General features: G+C 56.3%; 1 protein-coding gene across 2 annotated transcripts; it reads left to right on the plus strand.

Annotated features, from left to right (window-relative positions):
- The first annotated feature begins 59 nt into the window (after positions 1-59).
- Positions 60-15,057, plus strand: LOC135305485 (cystathionine gamma-lyase-like). 2 transcript variants are annotated; one of them, XM_064429200.1, is made up of 12 exons: positions 60-234; positions 1,340-1,421; positions 1,953-2,048; positions 2,948-3,063; positions 3,738-3,875; positions 4,390-4,447; positions 4,684-4,761; positions 5,355-5,507; positions 6,304-6,425; positions 6,868-6,920; positions 7,938-8,076; positions 11,795-15,057. In XM_064429200.1, the coding sequence occupies exons 1-12, from the start codon at positions 73-75 to the stop codon at positions 12,260-12,262; spliced, it is 1,665 nt and encodes a 554-aa protein (XP_064285270.1). In that variant the 5' UTR covers positions 60-72; the 3' UTR covers positions 12,263-15,057. The 2 variants fall into 2 exon arrangements, with proteins under 2 accessions (XP_064285270.1, XP_064285271.1); XM_064429201.1 differs by lacking the exon at positions 11,795-15,057 and adding an exon at positions 8,860-9,276.
- Positions 15,058-15,208: the final 151 nt, after the last annotated feature.

Genomic DNA, 15,208 nt, shown 5'->3' on the forward strand with positions numbered 1-15,208 from the left:
GCCCCGCGAGCCCGCTAAATGCAGCCGCGCTGAGGAGCGGTCCCTCAGAGCCGCTCCCTCAGAGCTGCGACCATGTGTTGTAGGAAGTGCAGTGGTTACCTGCCGCCTTTCGAGCACTTCGCCACCGATGCCATCCACTTCGGGCAGGAGCCCGAGCAGTGGAGCTCCTGGGCCGTTGTGCCGCCCATCACGCTCTCCACCACCTTCAAGCAGGAGGAACCCGAGGTGAACCGGGTAAGTGCGGCCACCACGGGCCCCCCGAGCCCCGCTGCGGCCCCGGCGTGTCCGGGCCCGGCAGCGGGAGGCGGCAGGTGCCGGGCACGGAGGCAGCTCCCGGCGCGGATGTTCCCCCCGGGCCGCTCCTGGGCAAACGCGAGCATCTCGCTGGGCCGGGAGCGGGGCTCTCGCCCGGGCGGGCGGCGGAGTCTCCTGGCGGGGACACGGCAGAGCCCCTGCCCGCGATGCCGTGCCCTGCGCTCCGGGGTGGCCCTGCCGAGCAGCGATGGGGCCGCAGGAGCCGCTGTGGTTCCTTGCAGCCTGAGCCAGCCCGGGCTCGGTGTTCCCGCAGCGGGCGGCCATCCGGAGCGGTTTGGGATGAGGCTGGGATGATTCCCGTGTGCCAGGCGGGGGAAGGGGAGCAGGGAGCGCCCGGTGCCCCCGGGCTCGCGGAATGCTGCTCCAGGGGCTGCCCGGAGCCGGAAATCTGGGAGGCTCTCCCCGCCCTTCTGCCCCCCGGGAGAACGGGACACATGCATGCGTTTGCTTTTCCTCACTACCTTTTTCCAGATTTTGTATTAAAGCTGTGGTACTGAGCCATTGCCAGAGGAAAGTTTGGACTTTCAAGACCTGATGGGGAGGAATTGTCTGGTGCCCTGTGATGGAGATGGACACGCGTTTTTCCTGAGAATTCCCCCCAGACAGGCTGAGGAGTCTCCCTCTCTGGAGATACCCAGAACTGTCTGGACACCATCCCGTGCCCTGTGCCCTGGGATAGCCCTGCTGAGCAGGGAGTGGGAGCAGGGCACTCTCGTGGTCCCTTCCAGCCTGACCCAGCCTGGCATGCTGAGGGTGGTGGGACTGTGCATCCCGAGCCCTTTGTCCCACAGTGGCCACAGAAGGATGTCTGGGAGAGGCAGGAGAATGTGGCTCCTTGCCCCAGGGCAGCCCTGGCCCCTTTCTCCAGCAGGGATGCCCAGCTGGGTGTTGTGCCAGGACACCCTCCTGCTGCTCTGGGAGGAGCTGGGTGCCCTCAGCCAGGGCTCTCTAAGGAACCCAGAACTGCTGTGATTTTAAAATTTCCTGTGCTCTCTCTGATGTTTGTTTCCTCTTCCCACCCCAGGGTTATGCATACACCCGAACTGGGAATCCAAACCGGCATATCCTGGAAAAGGTTATAAGCGCCCTCAATGGAGCCAAACACAGTGAGCACCTCATGGGCTGGACGGGGCTTGGAGCAGCCTGGGACAGGGGCAGGGGGTGGCACTGGGTGGGCTTTGGGGTCCCTCCATCCCAAACCCTTCCATGGTTCTGTCACCACGGCTCTGGCTGTTGGCTGTGGGCAGGAGCAGCTCCAAGGTGGGGAAGAGCCCAACACTTGTGGTGCAGGAATGTCCAGCTCCATCCCTGGCTTTGTCTCCTGCTTCCTCATGTGGCTGATGCCTGGGCTGGGCTGGATCCATCCTTGTGCAGCAGCACTGGAGGCAGTGGGAGCAGGCAGCCCCTGGCCCCAGTCCGTTCCCAGTCCGTTCCCAGTCCGTTCCCAGTCCGTTCCCAGTCTGTCCCAGTCTCCATGCTGGTTCCATGCTGTGCACATCCATCTCCTGCTCTCACTGGCTGCACGTTCCCAGTGAGGCAGTGACAGGACAGGCTCTTTTCAGAGGCCAAGGGAGGAAGGCCAAGGCAAGTCTGACTTGTTGTGTCACATCAAACACTGATGATCCTTTCTCCTCCAGGCTTGGCTTATTCCTCTGGCATGGCAGCAATTCTGAACATCTGTCAACTGTTGAAGACAGGGGAAACAATTATCTGCATTGATGATGTCTATGCAGGTGGGTACAGCACCCAGTGGCTTCAGCCTTCTTTGTGCAGGGGCTCAAACCTGCCTGTGGCTCTCAGGAACCCTGAATTTCCCGTGTAGGACCTCACTGCTCTTTGCAGGCTGTTTTTATCAATCCCCTCTTCCTCACAAGTGCCCGTGCAGAGTGCACCCAGCTCTGTCAGAGTCCTGCTCTGAGCAGGGTGAGCTCACTGCAGCTCTGGGAACTTTCCCCTGCTCCTTGGAGCCTCAGCCTGGGCTGCTTCCTGCAGGGCTGAATTTCCCTGCTCCTCCTCGGGCTTGGTTTGTTATCAAGAAAGGGTTTCCCACAAAAGAACCCCCCAAACATCACTCAGATGTTTCCTTCAGCTCACAGAATCCACCTCCATGTTCCATCCCTTCCTGCTCGGGTGGAAAACTGAGTCCCTGGGGATCACCTTGGCAGGAGGACCCAGTCAATGAATTTTCAGTCCAGGCAGTGTTTCCAGTGGGAGTGCTGCACATCCATGGATCTCCTGTTGCTGCTGGATTCTTTGAATCCTCCCAGGGAAAGGCTTCAAAGACAGGAAGGAATCATTTTTATTGGAGTGCTGGGAAACAGCAGCTGGAGTCTGCCCCTTGATTCTTCTTCTCTGTTTAATTTTCTGATCATGAACCCCACAGTGATTTCAAGTACTTCCTAAATCACTGTGATCCCATCTTCCCATTATTACTATTTCATGGTCACTCAATCTGCAACAATCTTTAAACTCTGTAAATAAAGAAAGTATAACTGTGCCACTGATGGTGTGCAGCATAAAGCTGTGCCCTGCTGACTGTCCCTGCACGATGCAGGAGGGTGGAGAGCAGGGAATGAAAGTTAAGGAAGTTGCTTCATTTTGTGACTTTTGTTTTGTTTTTGTTTTTTCTTAGGCACGAGAGAATTATTCAAGAAAATAAAAGATGATTATAATATAGAAGTTGTTTATGTTGACTTAACAGACTTAAAAAAGCTGGAAAAAGAAATTAATGAACATCCCAAGACCAAGGTAGGGGAGAGGGAAATGGATTTTAAAGGGATGTTAAATTGTTTTATCCCTGCTCCTGTTGGGTTTGGGGGTGTGTGGAGCTGAGGGGGGGCAGCCTGGGGCACAGCTGGATCCACTATATCCCACGGTGCTGCCTCCTGGAAAGCATCCCAAGAAGGGCAGAAAGCCCTGGAGAGAGAGGAGGGAACAGGGAAGAGGTGAGGAAGAGCAGAGGGAATGCAGAGCTGGGGGTGCTCCATGGCACTGCTGGGTGATCCCTGCTCCAGGGGAGGGAACTGTGCTGGGAAAGGCTTTGGGAAGGCTCTGTCCTGGCTGGGTGATCCCTGCTCCAGGGGAGGGAACTGTGCTGGGAAAGGCTTTGGGAAGGCTCTGTCCTGGCTGGGTGATCCCTGCTCCAGGGGAGGGAACTGTGCTGGGAAAGGCTTTGGGAAGGCTCTGTCCTGGCTGGGTGATCCCTGCCCCAGCTGGGATGCCCTGGGATGGCACAAGCCCAGCTGGAGGAAACCTCCCTGAGCTTGGAGGAAGCAGCTGGAGCCTCCCCTGGCTCTGGCAGGGCCACTGCCTGTCCCCAGTGCAGAACCCCAGGGAGCTGCCAGCCCTGAGCACCCAGAGCCCCTGGGACTCAGCCCGGCCCTGGGAAGTCTCTGACCTGGAGTTTTTTTGGGTTTGTGCAGCTGGTTTGGCTCGAGAGCCCCACGAACCCCACACTGAAGGTGATTGACATCAGAGCCTGTGCAGAGCTGGCACACAAACATGGACGCAAGGATGTGCTGGTGGCCGTGGACAACAGCTTCATGTCTCCATATTTCCAGGTGTGTGGGAAAGGACAGGACTGTCCCCTGTCCCAGTGGGGCTGGAGATCCCTTTTGGGAAGGGAAGCAGCACCAAGGAACTGCAGTTTTGGGCTCTGCATTGTAAAGTGACCTGCTCTGCTCCAGCCCCAGCCCAGGTGCTGCTGCCTGTGCAGCAGTGAAGGGAGCAGGGGGAGTCTGTCCTCCAGGAATGATGGGATTCTGTTCTTCCTGATGGAAATCAGAACAGTTACAAAGGGTTCCCTCACTCTGGCCTTTTTACAACACTTCTTCTGTAGAAGCTGTTCATGGGCTGTTCTGAGCCACAAAGATAAAGAGACCTGAAGGTAGGGGAAGACAAACCAAGCAAAATTCATCCAGTCTTTCTTGGGGACATCCACTTTACCTTTTTCTTCAATTCATTGTGTTTCTCCCCTTGTTTATCCTGTGTGAGCTCAGAGCCCTTTGGGATGGCTGGGAATGATCCTGAGTGCAGCCCAGCTTGAATTATGATGTTATTTTCCTTTCCTTTCAGCGTCCCTTGGCCCTGGGGGCTGATATTTGTATGTGTTCTGCAACCAAGTACATCAATGGTGAGTGTGAGAGTTGAGCACATCCTTAGGGCAGGGGTGGAGGGAGATTGGGCAGGAATTCCTGGCTGGGAGGGTGGGGAGGCCCCTGGATCCCTGGCAGTGCCCAGGGCCAGGCTGGACACTGGGGCTGGAGCACCTGGGATGGTGGGAGGTGTCCCAGGGATTTTATTTACATTTGGGGGTTGTGGCAGGACCCTGGAGTGGCTGATCCTGTTCTTGTCCCCTGTCATTTGTAGGGCACTGTGATGTCCTCATGGGCCTGGTCTCTGTGAACAGGGATGATCTCTATGAGAGGCTGAAATTCCTGCAGACCCGTAAGTCCAGCCAAGGAATGGCTGACAGGAATGCTGTTCCCATCCACAGCTCCTGCTGGGGAGGGTGGGCATGCTCACAAGTGGGAAATCTGCCTGGAATGTAATTAGCAGAGCTAATTACAAGCAAGCTCAGTGAAATAGTCCCATGAAATGGGAGGTGCTGGTCTGCCCTTCCCAAGCAGCTCAGGAGAGCACTGGGGCCCACCCTGAAACCACTGAGGTGCCCCCTGCACCTGGGGGGTTTGGAACTCCTCACCCACCAGGATGGGCCCAGTGCAGAGTTTCCTTACCTCTGATGATTCCAGCCATTTTCTGGCCTCTTCATTGTCAGCAATAAATCCCTGTCTGGGGTTGTGCCCTCTGCAGTGAGGGTGCACTGTGCCCAATAAATGCAATCCTTGAGGCTGAGCCTGTTAATTGGGCTCATTAATTGGCTGCCCAGTGTGGGAGATGAGGAACAGAGATTGCCTCGAGTGTCTTCCCACTTGTTCCAAGCTCAGAAATGTGGGAGGTGAGGATGAGCTTGGCTTTGCTGAATGCAGAACACCAATGTTGCTGTGGAATTCTGTGGAATTCTGTTGCCATTCCCCCAGGCCTGGGAGCTGTCCCCTCCCCCTTTGACTGTTACATGTGCAACCGGGGGCTCAAGACTCTGCACCTCCGGATGAAGCTGCATTCCAAGAATGGCCTGGCTGTGGCTGAGTTCCTGCAATCCCATCCCAGGGTGGAGAGGGTCATTTACCCAGGTGGGTGGGCAGGGGTTTGGGGAGCATCCCAGGGCAGGGGTTTGGGATCATCCCAGGGCAGGGGTTTGGGGATCATCCCAGGGCAGGGGTTTGGGGATCATCCCAGGGCAGGGGTTTGGGGATCATCCCAGGGCAGGGGTTTGGGGATCATCCCAGGGCAGGGGTTTGGGAGCATCCCAGGGCAGGGGTTTGGGATCATCCCAGGGCAGGGGTCTGGGGATCATCCCAGGGCAGGGGTTTGGGATCATCCCAGGGCAGGGGTTTGGGGAGCATCCCAGGGCAGGGGTTTGGGGAGCATCCCAGGGCAGGGGTTTGGGAGCATCCCAGGGCAGGGGTTTGGGATCATCCCAGGGCAGGGGTCTGGGGATCATCCCAGGGCAGGGGTTTGGGATCATCCCAGGGCAGGGGTTTGGGGAGCATCCCAGGGCAGGGGTTTGGGGAGCATCCCAGGGCAGGGGTTTGGGGAGCATCCCAGGGCAGGGGTTTGGGATCATCCCAGGGCAGGGGTCTGGGGAGCATCCCAGGGCAGGGGTTTGGGGAGCATCCCAGGGCAGGGGTTTGGGGAGCATCCCAGGGCAGGGGTTTGGGATCATCCCAGGGCAGGGGTCTGGGGAGCATCCCAGGGCAGGGGTTTGGGGAGCATCCCAGGGCAGGGGTCTGGGGAGCATCCCAGGGCAGGGGTTTGGGAGCTGTGGTGCCCCGTGGCTGGGGCTGGGTGCCCAGCTCAGGTGAGGCTGAGCTGCCCCAGCTCTGCACTGGAATTCACTGGGAATTCTCCCGACTCTCTCCATTCCAGGGCTGTCTTCCCACCCTCAGTATGAGGTGATGAAGAAGCAGTGCACCGGCGTTTCAGGGATCCTCAGCTTCTACATCAATGGGACAAAAGAAAATGCCTTTGCCTTCCTCAAGAACCTGAAGGTAAAGTCAACAAAATCACCCTCAGAGAGAGCTGAACCTGCCCTGCTGAGGGGAGGGTGGAGTGGCTTTTCTTGCCAAGTCCTTTGGGTGTGCCCCTCTGTAAATCAGGGATAATTTGTCCTTGGGGGTTAATGAGAGGGAACAAAGGGACCCTCAGCCCCTTGGGAGTGTTTGTTGGTTTGTTTGGTGCCAGGGTGTGTCCAGCCCAGCCCAGGAGCTGCTGCTGGCAGAGGGCTTTGTGCATGGCTGGGCAGCTCTGCTGGAATATTGCAAAGTGCCCTCAGCAGGGAAAGGCACAGAGGGGCCCCTGGCTCTGGGAATGCTTGGCTGGGTCCTTGGCCCAGCCTGTGCTGGTGTTTGGCCAGGTGTTCACTCTCCTGTGCCCGGGGAGGTGTTTGTGTCCTGAGCCCACTCCTGTAACTCCTTTCCCCTTCCCCCACAGGTGTTTACCTTGGCTGAGAGTCTGGGTGGCTTCGAGAGCCTGGCAGAGCATCCGTAAGTTCATCCTCCCACCCTCAGAGCCTCTAAAAGCTGCAGAGCACCACAAAATCCCCACAGCTTCCCAGCCCCAGAGCTGCTTTGCTGTTTTGCCTTTAGCTAAACTCAGGGACTGTTGTGAGGCACAAAGCCAGGGGGGGTTGCAGAGGGAGGGAATCCTGTGAGAGGGCAGAGACAGAGCAGTTCTGCCTGGAGGGCTGGGGCACAGCTGGTGTCCATGAAGACAATCCCAGAAGCTGCAGAGTGTTGGGATGAGGAGCTTGAATGGAGGAATGCCCAGCTCCCTGCTCCCCCAGGGGCACGGTCACTGTGTGCACCCGGCTGCCTCTGGTCCCTGGCAGGGCTCCTGGGGCCTTTTCAAGTGCTCCAAACAGCATCTTCAAGGAATTGCATTATTGCACTCAAAGGCAGCTTGCTTTTGGGAAAGGTCCATGGAAATGAATGGCTGTATTTAAATGTTCAGTCATTTCACTCCCTGATTTCACAGCAAATGTTGAACCCCTCCAGCAGCTGAAAGGAACTGGTGCCAGGGACTGAGCACAGGGGGAAATGCCTTCTTGCCTGTGTCCTGTGTGGCTGGGGAGAATAAACCCTGCAGAGTCCTTTGGGACAGTTTGGGGAGGGATCTGAGCAACCAGGAATGAAACCAGGAGGTTTTATTCTGGAGGTTGCACATTCCCCACGTGCAGAGCTCACAGAGCTTCTGTGGAATAAAGAGCAGCTCTGGAAGGAAGAGGAAAAGGATTTTCTCCTTCGTCAGGTCCAGATCCACTTCTTGTTAATCATTTGTGTCTTGGAAATCCGAGGTGGAGATGCAATTCCCTGACTTGTCAGCATTCCCACCATTTCCAGGAGCTGCTGCCAGGAGCTCTTTGCACCTGTGGGGTCACACAGGTGGCACAGAGGAGGTGTCAGATCCTGCTGCATTTCAGGGGTGCTGGCAGGGAGCCAGCTGGGCTGGTTTTACCAATACAAGTCCCAAATTCTTGGGATAAAGATGTTTTGTCCTTGCAGGGCCACCATGACCCACGCCTCAGTGCCTGAGAAAGTAAAGGAAGAGCTGGGAATCACAGACACCTTGATCCGCCTCTCGGTGGGGCTGGAGGATGAGCAGGATTTGCTGGCAGACCTGGACCAGGCCCTGGAGGCTGCGGTGAGTGGGGAGTTCCCCTCCAAAAATCATCCCCAGCTGGCAGCCTTTCCTGGGGCTGAGCCCTCAGCTGCTCCCTGGTGGACCCTGGGCTGTGGAGGGAAAGTTTCCCTGTGGGCAGCCCTGGCCAGGCACAGCCCCGTGGATTCAGGAGCAGTTGGGCTGTGCCAGGCACAGTTCCCATGGATTCAGGAGCAGTTGGGCCGTGCCAGGCACAGCCCCGTGGATTCAGGAGCAGTTGGGCTGTGCCAGGCACAGCCCCGTGGATTCAGGAGCAGTTGGGCTGTGCCAGGCACAGTTCCCGTGGATTCAGGAGCAGTTGGGCTGTGCCAGGCACAGCTCCCATGGATTCAGGAGCAGCTGGGCTGTGCCAGGCACAGCTCCCATGGATTCAGGAGCAGTTGGGCCGTGCCAGGCACAGCTCCCATGGATTCAGGAGCAGTTGGGCTGTGCCAGGCACAGTTCCCATGGATTCAGGAGCAGTTGGGCTGTGCCAGGCACAGTTCCCATGGATTCAGGAGCAGTTGGGCTGTGCCAGGCACAGCTCCCATGGATTCAGGAGCAGTTGGGCTGTGCCAGGCACAGTTCCCATGGATTCAGGAGCAGTTGGGCTGTGCCAGGCACAGCTCCCATGGATTCAGGAGCAGTTGGGCTGTGCCAGGCACAGTTCCCATGGATTCAGGCAAATCAAATACTACAATGTGACTTTAATCTATGCAAAGGAAATAAAAATGTGTGGTTGACAGAGGGGCAGAGCACAATGATCCCTCCCTTTCCTTCCTGCAGTTTCGTAAATCTTGAGGGTCAAACAGGACCTTGGAACTGGACACGGCTGTGGACGAGGACACGGAAACCAAACCCCTCTTGCTTTGCCTTTGCTTTGCCAGCAGAGCCCAGTGTTCCTCCTGCTGCTGCAGGGTTTGGGCACTGGGGCTGCTTCCTCTTACTGCTCTCAGGTCATTCTCTTCTCACCCATCAGCTCAGCTCAAAAACTGGGTTGACCTCAGATTTATTTTAATTAGGTGTCAGATTTGCTTAAAAGCTTTTCCTTCTCTTGATGCAACACTGATGATGAAGTGAAATCCAACTCCTGGCAAATAATAACTGTCTGAAGAGAAATCTTTGTCATTTGAAAAAATCATGTGCTGTGGGAATGATTGGAATTCTTTTAATTAAAATCTGCTTTTCCTTTCCTTGCTTATATTCCCATGTGCACGTGCTGCTTGTGTTCAAAATCAGGGGATGGAGTGACCCTGGAGCTGTTGGGGTTCTCCTGTGGGAAGGCAGGAGGGGGATGGAGCTGAGGAGGGGATGGAGCTGAGGCAGGACAAGTCTCTATTGGCCACACCCAGAACAACCTTCACTGCACAGAGGGATTAAACCCTGCCAAAACCACAGTGAAGGTGTTCCCAGCCAGCCCTCATTCCACAGCATCCCAGCCTGGGCTGGGTTGGGAGGGACCTCAAACCCACCCAGTGCCACCCTGCCCTGGCAGGGACACCTCCCAGTGTCCCAGGTGCTCCAGCCCCAGTGTCCAGCCTGGCCTTGGGCACTGCCAGGGATCCAGGGGCAGCCCCAGCTGCTCTGGGCACCTGAGCCAGGGCTGCCCCCCCTGCCAGGCACAATTCCTGCCCAGTGCCCCATCCAGCCCTGCCCTGTGTCCCTGTGAAGCCATTGCCCCTTGTCCCTGCAGAGGAGGTTCCTGCTCACACCAGGTCAGCTCCAGGAGCCCCTCCATGGGCAGTCCCTGAGCTCCAGATGATTTTCCAGGCAGCCCAGCCCCTGCTGGGCCCTGGAGCCGCTGCCTGGTCTCCCTGTGGGGAGCAGCAGGGTCTGCTTTGTGTCACAGGAGCGTCTGCCCTGGAAGGAAAAGCTGCTGTGCTTCCTCAGCCTCGTGCTGCCCTGCATTTCCTTATCCCATTTACCTGGGGGAAGGACAGGCAGCTCTGCCAGCAGGGAAATTCCCAGTGCATTGCTCCATGGTTTTCTTGAGCCCTGGGAGATCAGCCTGAGGCTGGCTCTGAGCTGGGACCTGCCAGGACCTGGTCTCTTTCCAGGGAGCTTGTGGGAGAGTGCAGTGGCCTCCTCCTCACTGCCTGTCCAGAGTTTATCCCTCGTTGCCAGCCCTGCCAGAGCTCCGGGACTGCTGGGCCACTGCTCAGGCACAGGGTGGCAGCATTGGGGTGTCTGTGCAGGGCAGGCCTCGGGCTGGAGGATCCCTGTGGGATGCAGCTGGGGATATTCCGTGATTCCATCCCTCTGAGCAGGAGAGAATCCCGGGCATGTTTCAGTATCTCCTGCTGCATGGCTTGCCTGGAGCCACCCTGTGCCCCTGCTCTGGGCTGGTGCCAGGTCTGGGTTGTATTTCCCCTATTCCATCTTTCTGAAACCCTGAAGATGTGTTTTTCCTTGGATTTGATGTTTTAGATTGGGTTCAGATTCACTGCACTTCCAGGGCAATTCTCTTTCCACGCTGAGGCCCAAATCCCTCGTGTTGGTTGAGGATTCCTTTATCCTTGGGAAACAAAGGACCAGCACTAAGCCTTGAATCCAGCCCAGCTAAGCCTGAGGCCTGGCCTGGCTCCCAGCCCCAGCATTCTCTGTGCTAGGGTCAGCCTGCTCCCTCCCAGCCTCACATTCCCTGGATTTGAGCATTCTCTGGCATTTCTCACTGTGTTTGATGAAGGGTTTGTGTCCTCCAGCCAAGACCCGGCCACATTAGTCAGAATTGTTCTTAGAAACTCCAGCTTTCATTTACAGGAAGGTTCTGTCACTGCACTCCTCTGTGTCAGCAGGAGAGGAGCTGGCATCCAGGAATGCTGAGCTCACAATTCCCAGTGCAGGGCCACGCTGTTGGGGTGCTGCTGCTGCAGGGCCGAGCAGGGCTGGGGGCACAGCTCCCATCCCACATAGTTATGGATTGAGTGGACTCCAAGGCACAAACTCCAGATGCCCCTCAATCCCAGCACAGCTTCCCAACATCCCCATGAATCACTGGAATGAGCTTGAGCCCCAGGAGTGCTCTGTAATTATTTTATCTGCTGCAGTGTGCAGTAGCTGACTGACAAATGCAATTTTTATTCCTCCCTTTTATCATCTCTCTTTTATCATCTAATCAGTAGGGGCTCCCACCCTGGCAGCCTGACAGAATCATGGAATATCCAGAGGTGGAGGGGCCCACAGGGATCATCGAGTCAGGCTGCTGGCCCTGCACAGACACCTGAGCAATCCCACCCTGTGTTCCACCAGCTGGCTCCTGGAATGCTGGGGCAGGGCAGGAATCGAAAGGTGTTTCCCCCCACGTTTTCAGCCATCATTTCTAACTCTTTAAACATGACTGAAAATTCATTTTTCTGCTCTTGCAAGCCCCATTTTTCACACACATCCCACCCTGATGGATCTTTATCCAGGGCAGCTGCAGGATTTGGGAAGGAAAGTTCACCCCTTAGGGTGGGTTTTTTCCAGTATTTCCCTGTCTGCCTGCATTTCCAAGCTGCCAGTTGGGTTCTCACCAGGACACCATTATTGACATTGTTACTGCTGACTTTTAATGCCTCGTGTGTTTCACAAGAGCAGTGGCAGATCTGTGAGGAACGGAACAAATTCCATTTCAGTTGGGAGTATTTCCCAAGGGAGTGTGTCACAAAGGCTCTCAGAATGAAGGAATTCTATTTAGATGATGTTAATCATTTATAATCATTTATCTCTTCTCCTCTTGCAGGCTTCCATGAGGACAGATGAACGTAAAAGGAATTCTCTCGCTTGGACACACAGGGAAGAGCAGAAACAGAGCCATTCCAGCTGTAAGCCGTGTGCTCTGTTCCCAGGCTCCATGTCAAACCCATGGGCTGCTTCTGGGGAGGGATTTCATCCAAGCAGCCAGCTCTCAGCTCACTTCTGCAGCGTCTTGGATCGGGAAATGGGAAGTTTGGATTCAAAGTTTCTGGGCGCCACCGTTGGCGACTGCACAACAAACACTTGTCTGAAGACGGACGTGCCCCAGGAGGTCATGTCACAAGCTCCTGCTCGTTTCCAGATACTTGGCTCATTGACCTTGGGTTGCTGTGGTTGCTTTTGGGATGTGCTGTGCTCTCCTTGGGTGCAGGGTTTGTTTCCCTCAGGGGCTGGGCTCTGTGCTGCCTGTGGTGGGGGAGAGCTCCCCTTGTCCCTCCCCCCTTCCCTGAGGTGACAGGAATAACAAGGGACCTTAAATCTCACCCAGTGCCACCCCTGCCATGGCAGGGACACCTGTCACTGTTCCAGGCTGCTCCAAGCCCTGTCCAGCCTGGCCTGGGACACTGCCAGGGATCCAGGGCAGCCACAGCTCCCCTGGTCTCTGCTCCCTGCCTTTCTCCCAGAAATGTCTGAACTTGGAGAACTGTGCTGGTCTCCTACTTTTCCAGGTTTTCATCCATGCTGTTCCCTTTTCCAAAGGTTTGTTTTGGACTCACTTTGGTTCCTAACACCAGGTCTCACCTGAGGCACAGGCAGCAATTCCCAGGAGCTTCAGCTGCAGCTGAGCCTTTGCCAGCAGCCACAGCCACATTCCCAGAACTGCTGCCTGCATCCAGCATGGATTCTCTGGAAGCTCTTCCCAGGAGCTCCAGGCACTCTCTGGCAGGAGTCCAGTGCCACCAGAACTCCCCTTGCACCTCCAGCCCCTGATGGAGCAAAGCAGAAGGTGAAGGACCACGGAGCACTTGTGGGGCTCAATTCCACCTCAGCACTGCTCAGGAGAAAAGAGGAATCTGGAAAAGGAGTTTTGCTGCCCCAGGCTCTGGGCTGGGCTGGAGGGGAGCTGCAGGACTCCTGGCAGGAAGAGCCATGGTGTGTTTGGGGGTGGGAGGATCATGAGCAGGGGAGGATTGAGCCCAGGCTGGGCACTGCCTCCTGCAGGAACAGCCTGTCCTTGTCCCAGCTTGCCCAGTGGCCTAAAATGTCCAGAGACATTCCAGCTGGCAAAATTCTGATCACTTCTGATCCAAAATCCTGAATTAAGTTCCTTTCTTCTGTTGTGTCTGAAACCCACCCTGCATCTCTCTGTGACTTGCTCCTTTTCCCTCAGAAAGAAATTCCTTTCCAGCTTGGCCATGGGGCCCAGGATAATTAATGGAACCCCTGAGACTCCAAGAAACAAATGCCTGCATTTACAGCAAAGGTTCCATTCAATTTACTGCACACTAAATCCATTCCTCAAAGAAAACCCAGACAGAAGCACTGGGCTCTGAGGGGATGTGGGGAGGGCCAGAGCTGCTCCTGCCATTCCCTGATGCTCTGTGGGTGGATGGAGCTGTTTGATTCCCTGGTGAGGAACGAGCTCTGTTTTCCTGGGAACGAAGGCCCAGGGGATTCTGTTCAGAGGCAGATACCGAGGCACCAGCTCTGCCCTCTCGGGGATTCAGGCTCCCCGAGTCGTGTTTTGTCACCTTGTTCCTCTCTGACACCAGATTTTCCCCTCAGAGAAGACATCAACGCCATCTCCTGCAATCCCAGCTCCTGCAATTCCCTGAGCTCCCTTCCCTGGCGGCTGCAGAGCCTCTCAGCCTTTGAGGCTCCGACCAGAGCCCTTAATTTGACAAGTGCTGAGGGAGCTGATGAAGCTGGAGCTGGATTTACCCTTCCAGGGCTGCTGCCAGAGCCAAGCCCTGGGCGTGGGGGTCCTTTTCCAGCTGTACCTTGGGGCTGCTGAAAGCTGGGGATGGGCAGCCAGGCAGGGCTTTCCTGTCTCCTGTGATCCAGAGTTTCCCTCCAAGGTGAGAATCCCTGGGTGCCGCCTGTTCCTGCTCTCCTGATGGTTTTTCCCTCCAGCAACAACAGCTCCTGAGGAGATTCCAGATCCAGGGCCACCTTCCTGCTGCCAGGGTGGCCCTGGGGGTGACATGGGTGACCCCTGGGCCAGGCAGGGACACCTCCCCTTGCTGACATTGCACTCACCCGGGCTCTGCAGGAGCAGTGGCTCTGGCTGCTGAGGGATGATGGACGATGATGGGCAATGATGGATAATGATGGACAAATATGATGGATGAAGAGGGGCAGTGGATGATGGACAATGTTGGATAATGATGGATGATGATGGACAGTGGATGATGGACAATGATGGATAATGATGGACAAAGATAATGGATGATGAGGGGCAGTGGAGGATGGACAATGTTGGATGATGATGGACAATGATGATGGACAATGATGATGGACAATGATGGACAAAGATGATGGATGATGGACAATGATGGATGATGGACAGTGATGATGGATGGGTTGTGCTGCCTAATGATGGCTCAGGACAGCAACAGCAGGAGCAGCTCCACCATCAAATCACACATGAGAAGTACAGAAGTCTTCCCAAATGTGAGGGACTTTGTGCAGAGAGGATCCCAAAGCTCCCCCCTGGCGGCTGGAGCCTGTGGGCATGGATGGGCTGTCCCATGGAGGTGGTGCCCACGCCTCCCTGCACTGCAGAGGATGCCAGCTCCACCCCTGGCAGATGTGCTGCTGATGCCTTGCATTAGTTGGGTTTTCCAGGGAAATGCAGGACAGCTGAGGGCTGGTGGCCCTGGCACAGCCCTCCGTGGTATCCCGTTCCCAGGCAGTCCCTCCACATTTGGGAAGGAATGTGCAGCCCTGTCAGCCTGGCCGTGGCAGGGCTGGGCTGCCCGGGCTTCTCGGGCTGTGTGAGCTGCCCTCCTGCTCCAGAGGCTCCCTGGGATCCTTCCAGCTGCTTTATTCCCTGCATTTCCCCTGGGCGGTGCTCGGCGCACCCCAGGAGCACAGACAAGAGAAGGAGCTGTTAAATGTGAATATTAATATGTGGAGTTTCTTTATTAAATGCCCATTTTGGGAAGCTCTGCTCCACTGATGGGTGAGCAGCTCCTCCCCTGTGCCAGGAGAGTGAATTCTGCACGGGCAGATGGTGATGGGACAAGGGGAATGGTTTTGAACTAAAGAGGAGAGATTGAGGTGGGACTTTGGGAAGGAATTCCTGCCTGGCAGGGTGGGCAGGCCCTGGCACAGGGTGCCCAGAGCAGCTGTGGCTGCCCTGGATCCCTGGCAGTGCCCAAGGCCAGGCTGGAGCAGCCTGGGACAGTGGGAAGTGTCCCTGCCATGGCAGGATGGCACAGGATGGGCTTTAAGCTCC

Source organism: Passer domesticus, chromosome 7 (assembly GCF_036417665.1).
Source record: "Passer domesticus isolate bPasDom1 chromosome 7, bPasDom1.hap1, whole genome shotgun sequence".
Lineage (NCBI taxonomy): Eukaryota > Metazoa > Chordata > Aves > Passeriformes > Passeridae > Passer > Passer domesticus.